This window comes from Eumetopias jubatus, unplaced genomic scaffold (genome assembly GCF_037043125.1).
Source record: "Eumetopias jubatus isolate StellerSeaLion01/CBP00866 unplaced genomic scaffold, mEumJub1_p1.0 scaffold_10, whole genome shotgun sequence".
NCBI classification, from domain to species: Eukaryota; Metazoa; Chordata; class Mammalia; order Carnivora; family Otariidae; genus Eumetopias; species Eumetopias jubatus.
The window spans coordinates 33,235,441-33,256,993 of record NW_028274816.1 but is presented as its reverse complement, the minus strand read 5'-3'; the positions used below and the strand labels follow the sequence as shown (position 1 = coordinate 33,256,993).

The 21,553-nt window shown below is 45.1% G+C and overlaps 1 protein-coding gene across 1 annotated transcript in view; it reads right to left on the bottom strand.

The window, feature by feature from the left end:
- The window catches only part of GAN (gigaxonin), a 48,793-nt gene extending 46,416 nt beyond the window's left edge, over positions 1-2,377 (bottom strand). The window contains exon 1 of the mRNA XM_028090771.2: positions 2,081-2,377. Coding sequence (XP_027946572.1) covers positions 2,081-2,247 — 167 coding nt within the window. The 5' untranslated portion in view covers positions 2,248-2,377. The remainder of the gene's footprint in view (positions 1-2,080) is intronic.
- Between the last annotated feature and the right edge of the window lie 19,176 nt (positions 2,378-21,553).

Below are 21,553 nucleotides of genomic sequence, written 5' to 3'. Positions count from 1 at the left end.
ACCTTGATTAATAACACCTAAATTCTGCTATTATAAATAAGTAACATTTGACATTACTAAATATTATCATTATTTGCCACCACGTCACAAGTGGATACCACACCTCTCCTCATGCAGCAGATATAGCAGTGAATACCACTACCTTTGTAGACTTGTGTGCCGACCTGGAAGAGTTCAAAGCACTATTTCACATTCCTGCACAGGTCAGAGATTAAATGAGAGAAAGACACATTTTTCTCTCTCGTTTATCAGACTAGCGAGCTTAAGTCAAGAGTAAGTCACCTGCCAACAGCTCACAGCTATAAGAGTAAAAGCTGGAAGGAGAAAGCAGGCCCAGTGCTCTTCTCAATCAGGGATAACTGAGCATCTGAAATGAAATATAACAGAGCCAATCATCTACTGTCCAACCTGCTGGGGAAGAAAGGCAGGCAGTCACTCATTCAACACATATGCTGAACCACTAGGCACTGTCCTTTCTGGCTGCCAGGGATAGAGTAATGGACAAAAGAAAAATCCCTGACCTCACAGAGCTTACACTGTGGTTGGGGAAGATGGGCCAAGTAAATGTGTGAAATACAGAGTATATTATAGCGGTAAGTGGTATGGAGAAAATTGAAGCATGGAAAGGGGATAGAGGGCATGTGTTCAGTGATTTGTAATTTTCTTTTAAGTCTGCTGGATGCCACTTACAGAACTGCAACAATAATGCATCTAAAGTAGTTATCCTAAGTATTTCCCCAAACAGGGAATACTTTGGATACAGGAAAGACTCTGATCCACCGATTCCAATTTGATATTTATTGCTCAAACCTCGGAACTGCCAGCCAGGATCTGTCTGTCATACCGGCAATCCAAATTCCATATTAACAAAGACTCCCTGCACCCCACCTTTAGATCTACAAAGAGTCCAAGTAGCTTTACAGAGCGCAGCCAGGAGAAGTTACAAGGGCACCTGAACTGCTTCTGAGTTGGCATAGATATCTCCTAATGCAAAGGTTAAAATGGAGTTTGGGTGCTGGGTTGTGCTAGGACAAAGCACTAAGAATACCATGCACATCATTTTGCTTTTTCTGACCTGTCAATTCTAGTGGCATTCTCTACTATTAGACTATATTTAACCCGCTTACTGAACAGTTTCTCCAGCTTTTAGTATTTTTTTTCTTTTATTAAAAGAGCAACCCAGTTTGCAGAAAGTTGCTATAAGAAAATACAGCCCCTTGCAAGATCTGATACACTTGGTTAAGCACCATCTAATCAACCTTAATTAACCTGGTTAGTTGACTTAGCATATCAGGTTAAGCTTTGTTTTAGTTATTTTAAAATGCCCTCTGAGTCTCTAAAATCTCATGATCCTCGCTTATAACCGCATACTGAGAATTACAGTAAGTGCTCTAAAATTAGCTACAGCTTACTTTAACGTGTCTATAAGGCACAGCCCTGCTTTTAAAGAGAGCTCCCACCGGCAGTGGAAAAAGACACGTCTGACAGGAACTTCGGCCTTGGGGGTCGGATCGCCGATCCCAGGGAGAAGATCCCACGAGCTTTTCCTTCTGCCCACAGCCGGCGAGGAAGTGTTTGTTTGGCTTCTCCGCGGGAGGGGCGCGCCCGGCTCAGTTCGCCGCGCGGGCCCGGCCCACTGGGCGATTTGGAGGCGAGCGGCCGGCAAACTTCAGCCGGGCTCCGCGGGCCGGGCCCGGGCGAGGCCCCGCCCTGCTCGCGGGTGCGGGTCCCGGGCCGCCTCAGGACCGCGTCCGGGGGGCCTCGGCGGCTCGGAGGCCCGGGCGAACGCCAGGCGGTGAGCACCGGAGCTGGGAGGACGGGAGGGCTGCGGCTCGGGCTCCGAGAGGGCCGGGGGTCCCCAGGGGGCACGGGTCTGGCCCGAGAGTAACCGAAGCTAAGGGGCTGTCCCGGGGCCCGGCAGGGGGTCCGCCCGGAGGGACCCCGCGCCGAGCAGTGACCGGGGAGGAGTGGGGCGGCTGGGGGAGGGGGGATCAGGAGCTCCCGGGACACGCCCGGCCCGGCCCGCCCCCGGGCTCCCGGCAGCGCGGCCCCGCCCGACCCGCCGCGGCCCCCTCCTCACCTGATGTATGGGCTGGCCGCCGCCAGGATGTTCTTCTGCACGGGGATCTCCTCCCCGTCGAGGACCAGGTGCGCGTCGCAAAAGCGGGACTCCTCGCGGAAAGAGCTGAGCGCTCGCAGCAGACGCGCGGCATGCTGTGGGTCGGACACAGCGCTGCCTTCGGCCATCTCGGCGCCGGCTCGTCAGCCCTCTGGTCCAGCTGCCCCAGCCGCCCCGCCAGACCCCTCGAGCTGCCTGCGTCCGGCGCGCGCCCTGTCTGCACAGCGCGCGCGCGCGCCTGTCCGGCCCGGCTCTCTGCGCTCGGAGAAGCGGGAGTGCCCGGAACGCGCCTGCGCCATCGGCGGCGCAAGGGGCTTGCGCCTTTAAGGAGCCGCGGCATTGCGTCATTTCTCCGCGACGCCCCCGCGCCCTCGGGCCCTCCCCCTCGCCAGTGGTCGCCGGAGGCAGCCAATCAGAAGCCTCGTTCCTCTGCGGGATCAGCAGGTCGTGGTCCCGGCGCAGCGAGCGTCTGTCAGCCGCCAGGAACCGTTGCTGCGGTGGTGGAAGATGTGCAGGTACCTGGGACTCAGTGGTTCAGCCCGGGGCCTCTGGCGCCGCGAGTCTGAATCCGAGCCTTGGCTCTTCCACTCAGTAGCTGTGTGGCCATGGGTAAGGTGCCCATCCTCAATTTCTCCATATGCAAAATGAAGGTGATGACTTCTTCGTGTTGTTGTGGACTCTTGTGAGCTCACGCGTGTAAGCAAGGGCGCGGTGGGTGTAGCTTTTCTTATTGATGAGAGAAAAGGCGCTTCCCGGGTAAGAGCACAGAGCCCCGAGGAAGCGGGCCCTCAGAAAGAGCATCTGGTTGCCGGCTACGGAGGAGATGTAGCAGGTGAAGCTGGAGAAGTAACTGACAGGCCTTATATTTTGCAGAACCGCCTTGTCTGTGGTAAAGAGGTTGGTCTTGATCCTGCAGGGGTTAGGAACTCTGAGAGGGTTTTGAACAGGGTGTTTTATAAAGATCACCCAGCTGCGGGGAGAATGAGGAGGGTGGTGCTAAAGGCGGAAAGATGCTTAAATGTTGCAGTACTTGAAGGAAGGGCTCGGGGACCTAAATCGGAGGACGTGATGGACGTGGATAATAAGGGGCGGCATTAAAGGAATAGACAGAATTCCGAGGGAGAGGGCGTCCAGGACAGTGTTCTGGTTGAGTAACTGCGTGGATGTTGGGACTTTTCAGACAGATAGGAAATGCCAGAGGGGTTGAGGGTGTGTGTAGAGAACCTGATGTTAAGATGTGACTAGATTCCCAACCCGGTGAAGATCAGAGTTGTGACAGGAAGCAACTTTGGGTGGTCTCAGTCAGGGCCAGCCCCTTTGGTCGAGGTTTCCCTGGAGGTAAAGGGCTCATGGGAGCGTGGAATGTAGCCACCATTTTGTTCAAACACTAGGTTGTTTGTACAACCTGATTGTGCAAACATTAGTTCATTTGTACAACCCTCAAGAAGCTTCTAAAGAACTAGCAATTTTTCTGTGCTCGCTTCGGCAGCACGTATACTAAAGAATTAGCAATTTTTCTGAAGAATTAGCAATTAGGACCAACGACCTGAAGAATGGTCAGCATTTCAGATAAGGCAGGAGGGGGTTTTCACTGGATCAGTTCAATCTTTTTCTTCCACCAACTGGAAGGGTCCAATACAGCCTTGAGTCTTTACCCTGAACCAGCTCAGGCTGTGGAGTCACCGCAGGAATCAGAGTATATAACTCTGGCAGAGTCACTGGCAGAATGGATGGGGAAAAGGAAGTTAATAGTGGAAGGTCTAGACATTTCTAAGTTCCTTCTTCAAACTCAGCTCAGCATTTATGGATGAAATGGTAAGGATGTCTCAGATTGGCTTCAAAACAAAATGAAGGGATGGAGGGAAACGGGTGAGGATGTAGATGAATCAAAAGTGTCTATGAGTCACTAATGGTTAAAGCGGGTTGTGGGTACGCGGAGTTTCATTGTACTAGTCTCTGTATTTTGTGTATGTTGTAAAATGTCACAATAAAAGAAAAAAAAAAACGAGATAAGCAGCTCAAACTCATCTTCTCCATGGTACCTGCCCAGTATTCCTGGAAGCAGTCAAAACTCCTTTCTCCAAATTATTGCTGTACTTTGTACATTGCTCTGGCAGGTAACTTATTTATAAATGGGCTTATTTATCCATGTCACCAGCTAGCTTGTATATTTAAGTGGCTCGATTTCCAGGTCCTAAGCACAGTGCCGGGCCCTAGTAATGCTCACTGAATGTTGGGTGGATGGAGGGATTAACAAAATTGTGAATACCAAGCACTTAATAAATGTTTTCTGAATTTTATCTTCTGTTTTTAGTTGATTTGTCTTTGTCTTCATTCTCAACTGGGTTGTTGGGGTCAAAGATGATGTATATGACAGTTCTCTGTACAATATAGATATTTGATAAATACTTATTAATTGCATGGAATGCTGGTCTACTCTTCAACTATCAGGAGGTTCCAAAACAAAACAAGGTTCAAATAACAGAATTACCCTCAGGTAACCAGTTTCCCTGGAATGGGAGTATTGCCTTAGTTGAAATAACTGGAGGTGACTGGGGATTAGTCAGGTAGGCTCTTCTGGTGAACCTTCTCTGGCATTTTGACAAAAGAGAAGGAAGGGGTAGGCTCTGCCCCCACAAAGCCTTCCTCCCACCCTTGGGCCCTCTTCCTTCCTACAGCACCAGGATGAGTTTTCTTGGGGCACCTGAGCTGACCTCAATGCTTTATTGAAAACCTAGGATCCTTTTGATTGTTAACTCCCATCTCAGTAAACCCAAGGTGATTTTCTGATTACCAGGGGACATCTGGGCAGAGGGCTGTAGACAGACTGTAGACAGACCTGCATTAACCAGGGAAAAGGTAGTTGCTGGCTTGAGAGGGTCACCTGTGCAACAGGCAGCTGATCAACAGAAGACCTTATATGTGCTTTCAGAAACAGCCCCGCTGTTGGCAGTATTTCCCAACAGCCCACCTGCCTGAGTAACTCATTCATCTTTCAAAACCAAGCTCAAACATGACCTTCAAGGGAGGTCTCCAAGCAGCCTCTCAGGTCAGAGTCCCCGTGCTATGCCATGTTCCTGCTTTCTGTGGACTTAACTGCACTGTAATTAACCAGTTTCTAAGTTGGTTTGTGAGCTCCTTCAAGATAGGAGCTGTGTTGTATTCACTCCTGTTCCAAAGGACTTGCATAGTGCCTGGTACTTAATAGATGCCGCTCAAGTGCTTTTGCATAATTAGAGGTAGCAAGTGGGGAAAATGAGCACAGGAGGCAGGATGTAACTAACACAGTGGGGTCAGGGGGATGACAGGGAGCTGAGCAACACCCCGTCCAGAGCAGGAGGCTGCCCCTCAGCTCTAGATGATTGCTCCATGGGATTAGGGCCCAGTGGGGCAAAAACCAGTGATTTTTCAAGAGATCTGAAAATTCAGATCCACATGTCAGATGTCCCAGTTTTTCAACGTTAGCTCTTCCTTTCATTTGGGAGAAAAAGATGGAACATGTGTCTACAGACAGGTTCTGGCTTTAATTCACTTCCAGAGGTAATCAGAAAATCACCTTGGTTTATAGAGAGGAGAGTTAACAATCAAAAAGATGCTAGATTTTCAATAAAGTGTTGAGGTCAGCTCAGGTGCCCCAAGAAAACATCCTGGTGCTGTAGGGAAGGAAGAGGGCCCAAGCGTGGGAGGAAGGATCTGTGGGGCAGAGCCTGCCCTCCCGTCAGCTGCAAGAGCCACTCCTGGTCAGCCCTTGGACTGTTTTGTAGCCTGTCTTGTTATTGCTCAAACTGAGCCACCCTTGATACTGTTTACAGCCATCAGAATGGTATATTTAGTGTTATTGTTTCCCCACATTCCATAGATTTCAGACCTCAGCTGTTGTGAAACCAGTAATTTGAGATCCGGTAGGCTCCCAGCCATTTTAGTCCCTGGTGACTGTAACTGACCCCTTCTGCTTTAGTGGCTAAACAACCCCCAGAGAAAGGATTTTCTTTTTCTCCCTTTTTTTTTTTATTTTTTGACTAAAATTCACAAGATGTTAGCAGTGGTCATTCACTCAACAAATATTTATTCAGCACCTGCCATATGATACGTAGCAGATACAACCATGGTGAAAACAAACATAGTTACCTCACTGGTATCATTGTAGAGACTTTTTACTCTGTGCTTTTCTGATCATGAATCATTTTTACAATCAGAATTTTCCAGTTGCAAAAAGGAAAAAAAAACAGCTTTATTTTGCTTTGAAAAATGAGCCCTCATAGAAGAGAAGAATCACCTTGGAGTTTGGGGTTTTGTTTTTTTAATAAATGTTGGAAAGAGGAATGAGAATCCAGTAAAAGAAATAATGCAAAGAAAGAACTTAATAGTTTGGAGGCTCTTTAGAAAACACTGACTTTCAGATTCAATTTATTGAAGAGAAAACTGACGCAAGATGAGTCAAGGACTCAGTCAAGGTCATACATGTGACCTAGTCGAAGGGGAACACACAGGCCCAGAGCCTCTGCCTTCTAGCCCTGTAAGCTTTTCCATTACACCAAGTTGACTCTTCATAAACATTAATTTGGTTGAGACAGTCTCTTCTGATTCATTTTAAGGCGGTCTTTGCATATTTTATGGGTAAATCTGTCATTTGTCCAAATCTATTTATAGCTCCTTTCTTTCAGAAAATCTAAGCTCTTCCAAATTGCTGAGTCAGAGAGCATCTCAGTATTTATAACTCTTGAGAGTTGATTCCATGTATTTACACAATATTCAGAAAAGTGTCTCAGAAGCGAGTGAACTAATTAAGTTGTAACGAAGATAGTGACTGTTTCTGACCAAATCCGTGCTGTACTCCCTAGCACACGGTACAGTGCAGGACACACAGTAGGTACTCAAGAAATATTTACTTGAATGAATAAATGTTAACAACTAGGGAGAACTGAGATTTTTCTGTCCGTAAGGGATTACTTCAGATGATTTCTACGATTCTCCCACCAAACACCAAGCAACAGCCTGCTAACAACTCCAAGTTAATATCTAATGGGCATCTGCAACTCAACATGTCAGAAATTAAACTCTTGGTTTACCCCTTAAACCTAATCATTCCTCAAATCTGTGGCAGCATCATTCATTTAAGGACTGAAGGACAGAAACTTAGGGACATCCTTGACCTCTGTCTCTCATACTGTTCTCACCAGCAAACCTTGCAGCTCTTCCTGTAGACAGTCTCCTGAATCCAGCCTCATCCCACAGCCTCTGCCAGTACCACCTGATAGAGCCACCAGTCAACTCCCCCTAGACTCCAGCAATGGCCTCCTAGTTGCCCTCCTTGCTTTTTCTCTTGCCCCCTTGTGAGTTCTTTCTCCCCATAAGCTAATCAGATCAGATTGCTTCCCAATGCAAAATCTTCCAATGGCTTCCCTGTGGCTTACAAAGCCCAATGTGAGCTTTTACTTTCTCTGTGACCTCATTTCCTACCACTGTCCTCTCCCTCAGTGTGCACTAACCAAACTGGCCTTTTTGCTCTTCTCCAACCAGGCCTCATATATGCCCACCTCAGGGCCTTTGCACTGGCTGATTTCGGATCCTGGAAGTCTCTTTCCTCATGTTGTCATAGCTTGCTCTTTCATTTTACCTAGGTCAGAGCTTAAACATAACTCCTCAGAAAGGCCCCCACTTAACTAACTTCATTTTTCCTCAGTGCATTCAATCACTACCTGAAATTCTATGTTTGTTTGTGAATTGTGTGTTTCCTCTAACTTTAATACAGGTTTCATGAGGCCTGGCAGGAACTTCCTATTTTATTCATCACTGTATCCTCAGCCTCTAAAACAACGCATGGAATATAATATGTGTGTAATAAATATATACTTATCAAAAGAAAGAAACAGAAGGAAGGAAGGTAGGGGGAGGGGAGGAAGCTTCCTGGATTTTTTCATCCCTTGCTGCCTAACCTGACATTGCCAACGTGGAGGAAGACGAATTATCAAGAGTGACTCGAAGGACACAAAATGAAACTCCCAGATCATAGGAGGTCACAATATAACAGCTCTTGGCATAGGTTGCCCCAATATCTATTTTTTATTTTATTTTAAAGATTTTATTTATTTATTTGACATACAGAGACATAGCGAGAGAGGGAACACAAGCAGGGGGAGTGGGAGAGGGTGAAGTAGGCTTCCCATGAAGCAGGGAGCCCGATGCAGGGCTCGATCCCAGGACCCCGGATCATGACCCGAGCCGAAGGCAGACGCTTAATGACTAAGCCACCCAGGTGCCCCCCCAATATCTACTTTCAAACCAAGTTCAGTGCAAGAACATTTACTTTACCCCTTTCAAGCCACACCCTTTTGCACACTGTACCCTTTAAATTTAGTTTGGGTATTATATGTTTATATACCTGAAAGCATAAAAAAAATACCCCATTTCTGCTCTCTTCCTAGGATTCTGGTCAGTGCACCACTGGGTGTACAATGAGCAGGTCTATCCTGCAGAATTTGTACCATGTAAGTAATCCGTCTGCTCCTAAGACCTGTTCAAATGTCTGAAGTCATTTGAAATCCTTTAATTCACTGGATTTCCTACCTGCCTGCCCTGGGTCTCTTTCTCTGACCCTTGGAGACGAGACCCCGGGGAAGTTACTGCACTCTGTAAACTTGGGGTAACCAGAGTAACTTCACAGAGTGGTTGGGAGGATTAAAGGAGATGACTCCAGTGAAGTGCTGACAACAGGGCCTGGCATGTAGTAGGTGCTCAGTAAATGCTAAGTGTTCTGTTGGTTGTTGCTGTTACCACCAGTCCTCATCTTGGTTCTCACTGGCATCCTTGCCCAGCTCAGGAATGATTAGCTGCTGCTGCTGCTGCTTCTCCTTCTCTTTTTTCTTTTTCTTCTTTTAAGATTTGATTTAATTACTTAGAGCATGAGTGGGAGGAAGGCAGAGGGAGAGAGAGAATCCCTAGCAGGCTCCACATTCAGCACTGAGTCCAACACAGGGCTCAGTCTCATGACCCCGAGATCATGACCTGAGCCGAAATCAAGAGTCAGATGTTCAACGGACTGAGCCACCAAGGAGCCCCAGGAATGATTCGCTTCTAGTTGACTTCCACGGCAAAATCTAGTCCCTTCCCCTCCGGCCAGGTCCCCTGCAGGTCTGGGTTGACGACCTCTCTGAGGCTTTCTCCCTGGTGCTGGGCTCTAGGTGGCCGTAGTCTGTGTTCTGACTCCCCTAATACTCCCTTTTCCTGCTCCAGCTCTTGAAACACCCCATTCTAGTCCTTTTATTTCATGCTCCATGCCTTTAATTTTATTGTTTTAACATTTAAATTCATTCTTAATGTTTTCTAAAATATGTCAGACCTCTTCTTCAGCAAGTTTCAAAACTAACACTATAAAATATTATCTATCAAAACGTGTTTATTGAGGTATAATGTACAGTAGAGTGCACTAATCTTAAGTGTATGGCTCAGTGAATTGTTCCGTATGAGCATGGCTGTGGAATCACCAGCCGGATGAAGATAAAGACCATTTCCAGGAATCCAGAGGCTCCCGCAGACACATGTCCAGGCAGTACCTCCCAGAGGAACCCACTGTTTGACTTCTGTCACTATTGATTGGTTTCTCCTGTTCTTGAACCTTTGCATTCAGCATTTTTCACTCTATAATGTCTTTGAAATTCTTCCATTTGGTTGCTTGTGGCCATAGTCAGTTTTTTTGTAAATGTGACTATAGCATTGTGTGACTGTGCCACTCTATGTTTATCCATTTTCCTGCTGATAGATGTTTGGATTGTTTCCCGTTCGGGGCTATTATAATGGAGCTGTTATGAACAAGTCTTTGGGTGGGCTATTGGCACTTTTTTCTTGCGTCGATGTGCCCAAGAGTTGAATTGCTTGGTCATAGGGTGGGCATATGTTCAGCTTCAGCAAACATTGCCAGGCAGTTTTCCAAAGTGGTTGTACCAAATTATACTCCCACCAGGAGTCATGCACGGGAGTTCCATTTGCTCCGCATCCTTCTGTAATTGGTGGTGTTGCTCTTTTAATTACACCCATTCTGGTGGGTGTGTGGTGGTATATGTACATATGTATGTATTTTAATATGTATATATGTGTGTGTGTATATATTTATGAAGTGTGTGTGTATATATATTAAATACATGTATTTAAGTGCTTGTTTGAGTTGTCCCTCATTTTTAAAAATTGGTTCTTCAAAGTGATAGTTCTTTTTTATTTTTTTTAAGATTTTATGTATTTATTTGACAGAGAGAGAGACACAGCAAGAGAGGGAACACAAGCAGGGGGAGTGGGAGAGGGAGAACCAGGCTTCCCGCTAAGCAGGGAGCCCGATGTGGGGGTCGATCCCAGGACCCTAGGATCATGACCTGAGCCGAAGGCAGACACTTAACGACTGAGCCACCCAGGCGCCCTAGGAGTTCTTTATCATATATATGGGAACACACATTTCTTCTATTTGGGGCTTGCCTTTCACTCTCTAAATAGCGTCTTTGATGAACAGACATTCTTAATTTTATTGAAGTTGAATTTATTACTCTTTCCTTTTATGGCTAGTGCTGTTCATATTCTGTTTGAAAATCTTTGCAACCACAATTCTATTTTCCTATGCTCTCTTCTAGAAGTTTTTCTGTTTCCCTTTCACATTTAGGTTCACGACCCACCCCAGCTACATGCATTTTCTTAAATCCATCTCACAACTCAGTTCACAGCTTTAGTTCTCATTTACTCGTTCATGCTTGCCATCACTCATTCACCTGATTCTTCAAGCACCGATTTAAGGAACTTATTGGCCAGTAGGGGAAAGGGGAGACTTGCACATACACAATATCTAGAAAGTCGTAATTTAGTTGGAAAATTTGATATGGCCTGATTATCCCAATAGAGTACCCAGAGTCATTTCATCTTTGAACCTAGCAGACAGGCGCATTCCCTACATGCCAGTGACCCCGTCTTTCTCATCCATTATTGGTCCTGCATTTCTTTCAGGTTAAAGTCCAAGTCCCTATGGCTGGCATCTGAGGTGTCCCCCAATTCATCTTCTAGATCCTCACCACCCTCATCCCAAACCCTCTGCACACACCCACCTGAATTCCCAAACAGAACAAGCTATTCATCCCACCAGCTGTTTGCAGCTGCTTTTTCCTCCTGACTGGGCTCCTTCTCTCATGCCTGGTGCCTGAAAAACTGCTCACCGTTCTAGTATCAGCTCTGTGAAGCCTCTCCTGACTTCTTTCTCTTTTGTTGTGCCTTGAAATCTTCCTCTGGAGTCTGATTGCTGGGTTCAAACCCTGCTTCTTATCACTTTCCAGCTCTGTGCCCCTGGGCATGTTACTTAAACTGCCTCTAAGCCTCATGTGCCCCACTGGAAACAGTTGTGGTTCCTGCTATACATGGTTTGGTGCGGAATAAATGAGCTTATCCAGCTACAATCGTTTAGCACAGTATCTGGCCCACAGTAAGTGCTCAATAAATGTTCACTTTAAAAAATAGTCGCACCCATCATACTAATGACATTTACCTGTTAACATCCTGGTCTTTTCACTAGACCTGAGGTTTCTTGAAATTAGAGATCACTTCCTTAATTTTTCCACAATTGCCCCTTCTTGTGTCCATCTGTGTGCAATTCCCTGTGCGGAGAGCTTTTTGTCTATCACCCCAATGAACCTTTACAACAACCTACAAGACAAGAATTAGGATCTCCATGCTGTGGTTTAAAACACCAAGGCTCAGAGAGCTAAAAACCCTGTTCTGAGAACCCTGTTCTCAGCTGATTCACGGAGAAGCCAGGATTTTGACTCCCTGTTTGCCAAGTTTGTTTCATTGCCAAGCCCTTCATCATGTATACCTGCCTCTCGCTGCATGGCCTGCACAGACACAGTGAGCTCAGGAAATATATAATGAATCAAGTTCAATCTAATAAGCCCAGAACCTACCCATGTTTGTTAGAAAGGGACACGGGTTTCTCTGTGCCGCTGAAGTTCGGAATGTGGCCCTCAAAGGCCAAGCAATCAGAGACTGAGACCCTTCTGGCAAAATAGATAGCATCAAGAGCAGGTGACTGTGCTTTCAACTTTTCCCTCTTGGGAAAGACTCATTTCATCATCAATAATTTGTACTTTGTGACTGCAAGGTGTGCTCTCTGACACAATGCTGCCTTTCCAGAGGAACAGGTTGTCACTTTTCACAAAATTTGTCCTATTTAATGACACATTTTGTTTGGTGTCTAATTACCTAATTACCATTTCTTCTATTGCTGCATTACAGTCCCAAGCTTTTAAAATGTGGTGCCAAGAGTCTTGGAAAGATCCTTTCCAGGCAGGTTCTGGAAGCCTGGCCTCTCCAGCTCAGTTGTAAATGTTTTGAGAGCAGCAACCCATCTGACTCTCTGGTGGCACCTGAACTTGGTTAGGCAGGCATGCAATAAGTATTTGCCAAATTCATGATCTGTGTGCTTGCTTCAGGCTGGATGCTAGACTCGGTCTCAAGAGGGAGAAAGGAGGAATCAGATTCAGCTCTTGCCCCCCAGGAACTTCTAGCCCAATGCAGGAGATAAGTCTCAAACACGAACAACCAACATCTGACATGGAAAATGGTGTTTGGGATGTGGATTGTAGCAGAGCTACACGGGGGGAGACCCCCTTCCCAGAGCATTACTTGGACTTAAAGATTGCTGGGAAACTCTTTGATATTCAAACGAGCATGGGCATAATATGGAGTGCACTATAACATGAGCATGCATTGTAAGGTAAAACACAGATTTCAAGGTACTATCTTTGGTAGACCTGTCCTCCCGCCTTCCTTTTGGGAGGTAGCTCCCCTCCCTTCTGCCTTCAGGAGTGTTTTGGTGGGTGATGACGATGAACATTGCCATTGCAGCAGTCAGAATTAGGTTTTCAATCAGGCTCTGCTCTATCACTTTCTAGGTTTTGAGTGAGTAACCTGAGTTCTCTGAACCTCAGTTTTTTCATGATTTTTTAAAATGAGGGTTAGTGTTTTATATAAAGCTTTTGTCACATACACAGTAGCTTTTATGCATGTTGTGAGGAAGCAAATATTTATGGGATGGATGGGTAGATGGATGGATGGCAGTCTGTTGACACATAGCAAAAAAAAAAAAAGCAATTTTCTTTATCATTAATACTTTGCGATTCTACAGCATTTTGTACCCTTGAAGAATTTTCATGTTCTCACAAAAATCAAATAAAGTAGAGCAATCCCAATTCTACCTATGAGAACAACTGGGACCTCAAGAAATGCCCAGAGTCTTGTGAAAACTGAGATTGGTCCACTTGAGATTTGAACCAGTGCCTGGTTCAGCATCTTTAACTCAATAGCTTGGGGCCTTGTTAGGGGGGAGGAGTGGTGAGAAGGGGCCATGCCCTTCCTCCCTGAGCTGTGTGCAGCCTGTTCCGTTGCGCTGTATGTCATGAGTCACAGGCTCATAGAATCCTCACAGCTGGGGCGGTGCAGAAGTTCTCCACTTCTCCTGTTGAGAAGCTGATTCAAGCAATGGACTGCACTCTCCTTATATATATACATATACATACATACATATATACACGAGTTCATATGCAGTTTCAGGAAGCTCACAGGCACCCTGAAGCTCCTCCATCATGCCCCCTCAGGTGCTCAAGACCCCTCTACAGCCAACCTCTTAAGCCTGACCAACTACAGAAACCACAAACTCATTACCTCCAGGCAGACTAGTTAGAAACAGTATAACTCAACGTAACAAACCCCAGCAACTTCAGCCAGGGATCACTTACCCTCCCATCTCTGTATCATCTCAATTCTCAAAAGTTTATCCTTCAGTAAATATCCAAAACCAAATCATCCATTGCCCTCCCAGACTTTCGCAAGTCTTGGTGGAGATAAGAATTGAGGTTATGTGTATTTTAGAGATCAAAATTGCCAGTGTGTTAATGGAAAGGGGTGGAGACCTGGAACAGGATAATACATAGATTGCCTAGAATCGATTGGCCTCACCACAGGCAATGCCTTCATGGTTATGAAAGCCATGATCAAGCACAAAAGATAAAGAACCAGACTCACAGCTGAGAGAAACTTGGTGAGGCCATGCAGGTCCTATGTTTATTTGACACTCATGTATTGAACCCTGACTATGTGCCCAACACTGCTCTAGACCCCTAGGAGACATGTGAGACTAAAACAGAAAAGTCCTTGCCCCGAAAGTAATCCTTGAGTTTCCAGTGAGGAAGATGGATAAATACCAATAGCCATAATAAACACGTAAATTTTACAGTGTGCTAGAAGGCCAAAAGTGCTTCAGGGAAAATGATCTCAAAAGGGAGGTAGGGGATCAGGAGTGTGTGTGATGGCAGAGTTAAGTTGCAGTGTTAAATTGGGGTCAGGAAATCCACACTGAAGGTGAACTTTGAGCAGGACCTGAAGGCAAAGATGCCATGTGTGCTGCTGTGGTCACTCTTGTGAGGGCCAAGCCAAGGTGGTGCCAGTGGCACTGCTCAATGTCTGGCATTTGCGCATTCATGCAGCAGGTATTTACTGAGTGCATTAAGATCTAGGTGCTTGGGGTAGGCTGGATAATGGTCCCCAAAGATACCAAAGTCCTAATTCCTGGAACCTCTGAATGTCACCTAGATGGCAAAGGGACTTTGCAGATGGCATAAAGTTAAGGATTTTAGATAGGAAGGGTAATCTGGGTTATCTGGTATGCCCTAAATATAATCACAAGGGTCCTATTAAGAGAGAGGTAGGAGATTTTGACTGCAGAAGGAGGAAAGTGTTGGGATGCTGAGCAGGGAGACAATGGGGGAGGTGGTGTGAGACCTGGAGCCATGGGATGAGGAAGGTGGAAGAGGCAAGGAAACAGACTCTCCCCCGCAGCCTCCAGAGGGAAGCTGCCCTTCTGCACCTTGATTTTATTCCTACAAGACTCATTTTGGACTTCTGACCTCCAGAACTGTAAGAATAAATCTGGGTTGCTTACACCACCATGTCTGTGGTGATTTGTTCCAGCAGCCATAGAAAACAGTGCTATTTCAGACAAGGATATGGTGATGAACCAAACTGATGAAAATCCCTGCCCTGTGAACTTCCCATTCTTGACCACCCGTCCTGTGCTGGGCATTGGCCTGTGCCTTTGGTAACATAGTATCCTCTTTAGTTGTCATATCAACCCCAGGAGATGGCTGCTATTTGAACTGAAACCTAGTAACCCAGAGGCCCTGCTCTCTAACCCTTGCAACCATGTTCTGCCCATACCTGATTAGACTATTTGTTGTGCAGTGGCTATTTGGGGTGTGCCAACAATCTGCTTGTCATTTCTGATGCCACTCGGCCATTGGGATGGACTGGACCACTCTGGGTGCCTGGGAGGCTGACCTTTCCCCTTTCACCGCAGCAGGAAGGAGGCCTTGCTCAGAGAGAGGAAGACCAGCCTTCACTCAAGGGTTTACAAGTAGCATCCTCTGCCTGAATTGCCCACATAACCTCAGCTAACTCAGATTAGGACTGAGACTTTAAGAACACTGATTCATTTAATCCTCACTGTAGCCCTGTGAGGTACATTCTATTACTATCCTCATTCTACAGATGAGGAAACAGAGGCACAGAGAAGTTAAATAAATGATCCGCTTTGCCCCAGGCACTGTAATAAGCACCAAAGGTGGAGAAGTAAGATTCAGGCAATAAAAGTAGTGATTAAGAAGTTGGACTTTGGAGTCTCAGGAACCATCTATGTGAGCTTGGTCAAGTCAGTTAACTGTTCTGAGACTCAGTTTTCTCATCGATAAAATGGGAATGGTCCCAGGATCTACCTCAGGGCATTCTGAGGATTATATAAGAACCAGCACATGAAGGCCTTAAGCACAGCGCTTGGCGGAGCATGAGTTGTCAATACATATTTGCTCTTGTTATACTGTTGTCAGAATAAGAAGGCTCAGTTCCTGCCCTTAACAGAGAAGATCCACAAATGATGAAGACATCACTGTTCCTCCCATGTTCATTCCCATGGTAATTTAAACAACCCTGAACAAAGAGGCAACCCACAGAATGGGAGAAGATATTTGCAAATGACACTACAGATAAAGGGCTGGTATCCAAGATCTATAAAGAACTTCTCAAACTCAACACCCAAAAAACAGATAATCAAGTCAAAAAATGGGCAGAAGATATGAAAAGACACTTCTCTGAAGAAGACATACAAATGGCTAACAGACACAAGAAAAAATGTTCATCATCATTAGCCATCAGGGAAATTCAAATCAAAACCACATTGAGATACCACCTTATATCAGTTAGAATGGCAAAAATGGACAGGGAAAGAAACAACAAATGTTGGAGATGTTGTGGAGAAAGGGGAACCCTCTTACACTCTTGGTGGGAATGCAAGTTGGTACAGCCACTTTGGAAAACAGTGTGGAGGTTCCTCAAAAATTTAAAAATAGAGCTACCCTATGACGCAGCAATTGCACTCCTGGGTATTTATCCCAAAGACACAGATGTAGTGAAAAGAAGGGCCATATGCACCCCAATGTTCATAGCAGCAATGTCAGCAAATAGCCAAACTGTGGAAAGAGCCAAGATGCCCTTCAACATGTGAATGGATAAAGAAGATGTGGTCCATATAGACAATGGAATATTACTCAGCCATCAGAAAGGATGAACATGGATGGGACTGGAGGAGATTATGCTAAGTGAAATAAGTCAAGCAGAGAAAGTCAATTATCATATGGTTTCACTTATTTGTGGAACATAAGGAATAGTATGGAGGACATTAGGAGGAGGAAGGGAAAAATGAAGTGGGGGGGATTGGAGGAGGAGATGAACCATGAGAGACTATGGACTCTGAGAAACAAACAGGGTTTTAGAGGGGAGGAGGGAGGGGGGATTGGTTAGCCTGGTGATGGGCATTAAGAAGGGCACGTACTGCATGGAGCACTGGGTGTTATATGAAAACAATGGATCGTGGATCACCACATCAAATACTAACGATGTATTGTATGGTGACTAACATAACATAATAACATTAAAAAAATAAAAAAATAAAAAACCCTGAACTAGGCTAAAGTCTCTAGCTTATTCAACCCAAATGGCAGACTAAAGACAAAATCAGGGAACTCATGCTTTTCACTAGCCCCAAAGCCACCCACCAGCTCTCCTTCCTCCTGGGATGGGCTAGGATCTCTAGGAAGACCAGCCACCCACAGTCTTCCTGGAACACAGTGGATGTACTCAAAGAAAGAAAATACTAGAAAATCCCACCAGAGCTTGTGACTCCAAATTAAACATACATATGCTAGACTTACCTGGAACTTTGCCAGGGCCCAGTAATGAAGGTGGAGGAAGGCATTAAATTTCCACTGCAGAGAAGCCATGCACTACTGACTGAGTCTTCCATCCTGGTTTCCTTGTTGGTGAACCAAGGCCTTGCTGGGATCAGCCAAGAGCTGCCTACAGTTTCTTCTTGTTGATTGAAGGAAACATCTTCTAGGGAATGATGGAGGAAAAGGTGATACATTTTTTTTTCCTGCCTGGAAGATTTATCAACCCTAAAAAGTGACTTTTATGCTGGGACAACTGGATATCCATATGCAAGAGTGAAGGAGGACCCTTACCTCACACTGTAAGCAAAAATTAACCCAAAATGGATCATAGACCTAAATGTAAGTGCTAAAACCATAATATTCATAGAAGCAAACATAGGAGTAGATCTTTGGGACTGTAGATTAGTAATGGTTTCTTGGATATGACACCAAAAGTAGAAGAAATAAAAAAAATTACATAAGTTGGACTTCATCAAAATTTTAAAAGCTTTGTACTTCAAAGGGCACCATCAAGAAAATAAAGACTACCTACAAAATGAGAGAAGATATTATAAATCATATATTTGATAAGGGATTTACATCTATAATATATAAAAAACCCTTACAACTCAACGATAAAAAGACAAATACCCCAGTTTAAAAGTGGCAAAAGAGGGGTGTCGGTGGCTCAGTTGGTTAAGCATCCGACTCTTGATCTCAGCTCAAGTCTTGGTCTCAGGGTTGTGAGTTCAAGCCCCCGTTGGTCTCCATGCTGGACATGGAGCCTATTTTAAAAAAAAAAAAAAAAGGTGGCAAAAGATTGGAGTAGGTATTTCTCCAAAGAAGACATACACATGGCCAGTAAGCACATGGAAGGATGCTCAACATCATTAGTTATTAGGGAAATGTAAATGAAAACCACAAGATACCACTTCATTATATCTAGGATGGCTAATATAAAAACAGGAGACAATAACAGGTTAGGAAGGATGTGGACAGATGGAAACCCTCATATATTTCTGGTGGAATGTAAAATGGTGCAGCCACTTTGAAAAGCAGCTTGGCAGTTCCTCAAAATGTTAAACACAGAGTGATCATATGACACAACAATTTCACTCCTAGGAATATACTTAAGAGGAATGAAAACATATGTCCACATGATGTCCGTAGCAGCATTATTCACCATAGCGAAAGAGAAGAAACAACCCAGATGTCTATCACCTGATGAACGGATAGACAAAATGTGGGGTATTCATACAATGGAATATTATTTGGCCACAAAACGAATGAAGTGTTGATTCATGCAACAGCATAAACAAACCTTGAAAACATTATGCTATGTGAAAGAAGTCAGTCACAAAAACTCCAAACCTTGTGTTATTCAATTTATATGAAATATCCAGAAGAGGCAAATCCACAGAGATAGAAAACGGACTTGTGAGGGGCGCCTGGGTGGCTCAGTTGTTAAGTGTCTGCCTTCAGCTCAGGTCACGGTCCCAGGGTCCTGGGATCGAGCCCCGCATGGGGCTCCCTCCTCAGCAGGAAGCCTGCTTCTCCCTCTCCCCATCCCCCTGTTTGTCTTCCCTCTCTCGCTGTGTCTCTCTCTGTCAAATAAATAAAATCTTAAAAAAAAAGAAAAGAAAACGGACTTGTGGTTGTCTAGAATTGGGGGTGGGGGTGCAGGAGAGACTGTTAATGGGGACAGGGTTTCTTTTGGGGGTGATGAAAATGTTCTAAAGCTAGTGGTGATTGTTACACCACACTGAATATACTAAAAACCATTGAATTGTATACTTTATATGAGTGAATTTTATGGTATGTGCATTAGATCTCAAAAAAGTATTATTGGGGTGCCTGGGTGGCTTAGTCAGTTAAGCGCCCGGCTCTTGATTTCGGTTCAGTCATGATCTCAGGGTCATGAAACTGAGCCCTGCATCAGGCTCTGTGCTGAGGGCAGAGTCTGCTGGAGATTCTCTCTCCCTCTGCCCCCACCCACCTCTTTCTAAATAAATAAAATCTTAAAAAAAATAGAATAAAAAGAAGAATGACTATCAGTCCTTGATTGTCCTTGAAGAGGCCACTGGAGATTTCTCTTGAGTTAGTGCCAATTCCATTTCTTACCTGAGTACAGATAAATTGGGGATCTGGCTGAAACTTGCCTTTCCCGCCCAGCTTCTACCTCACAGTTGAAGTTTTCTAAATTTCCCAATACCCTGATTCCAGGCCTCAGCAATGGAATCGCCCATTTTCCCTAGTTCCCTGCTGCCATCTTTCCCATAGCAGCCATCCCTGGTTTTCAAGACAGCACTGGGTGTCCCCTGGGGTGTTCCTGTTTCTTATCACCACTCCACTGAATGGTGTCGGTCTGTCTCCCTGATGCTGTGTCCTTCACGACACCGCACGTTTCCTGAGGACAGCTGAGGTGCTAACTGTGCTCACCATTAAATGCCAACACAGTCTTGGTTATCACTGAATGGATGAATGAGTGCCTGAAGTGAATGTATACCTGGAAAAGAGCATGTGTCTGCACGGAGTGGAAAGATGTGGAGGAGGTGGAATAGGGAAGAAGAGGAAGGGAGGATTTGGACGAAAGTTATATTACCATGTACCCCCTTCTTTTTCTGTGACCTCCAGCCACTTTGACCATGTGAGCCTCTTGGATTCTGTAATGGCTTCTCAGTTTCCTCTGAATCAAGCCAAAACCCTAGGCCTTTCAAAGAACACGCAAAACCTTGTTTATCTACTCTTTGGCTCCGAAATACCAAGTTGGGAATCTAGCCAAAGAAAATCGCAATAATAACCACTTAAATACAGAGCTGGGGGAGGGGTCAGCTCTAGAAACGTGTGCGCAGTTACTCATCTGGCATTATTTATAATAGTCAAAAATTGGAAACAGCCTAAATGTCCAGCAGTAGGATAGTGTACATCATGCCATGTCCCAAAGATGAAGTAACGTGCTCCCATTAGAAGAATTTAGTACTTTAAGAAAATACCTGTATTGTATGTTTGGTGAAAGAAGCAGGTTATAAACTAGTGGGTAGGTTACAAACCCATTGCTACTATATATGCTGTGTACAAAAATATTTTAAATACTGAAAAAAACCCCACACTAGAATGATTTCAGGGGTTTTCTCTTGATAGTGGGACTATGGGTGTCTTTCTCATTTCTTTTTTAATGTAACCAGGTGCTCTATGATGAACATACATGATTTTTATAATCAGACACACAAAAAAATTTGCCTAATTCTGTAACTCTTTCAAATGCTCTTTCCTGGGGAAGTCACTCTCCACCTGCTTTGTTCAGTCAACCCACACCCATCCCCAAATCCTTTTCCTGAGCTACACTATCAGCCTGTAAGGACCAGCACTTTGCCAGGTGCTCCCTCCAAACACTCAGGCAGCTCCTGAAGGCACACGCTTCTGGGAAGCCTTTCCTGATCACCAAGAGGAAAGAAGACTGGCTCATGCCCACTCTGCTCAACATGGTGCTCGCCTTGTCCAAGAAAATCCCCAGCCTCTTTGCTGGTGCTTGACCTCAAGGGACTGTTTCCTGATGTGGCCCAGCAGCTGGTGCAGCCGACTGTGTGTGTGTGTGTGTGTCTGCACCTGGTGGCCGGGCCAAACACCTAGAAGGAAGTTGAGCTGTAGAGGCCACAGGTCTCATCCCTGTTGATGAGGAAGCTGAGAATGACTCTTCTGTCTGCGTGTCCTGATTTGCCACAGGAAAGACTTCTCTTGGCCATTTAAAAACCACCCAAACAGTCTTTAAACAACTTAAGAAGTGATCAAAGGTGTTTGTACTTAACCTGGACCAGCCACCTTCTTAATGGAGTCAGCCCGACGCTCCGTAATTTTGGGAGGAAGTGAGTGTGAACCAGTAATGCGGATGTAGCTCGAAAGCACTTAGATGTTTTGTGAGTTGATTTGTCCAAGAATACATCCAGCTTATTCCTGAACGGGAATCAAATGAGAAAGACCTTTGAAGGAAAAAGTTAGTGGGTCAGCAAACATTTGAGGGCTTACCGAGTAGCTGACACATCTCAGAGCACTTGTGAAATTCTGTGGCTTTATCAAAGCAATAAACAAATCTGAGTGATTGTTCCTGCAGAACTTCCTGGTCATGTGTTACACCCACATGAAGCAGAACAAGGAA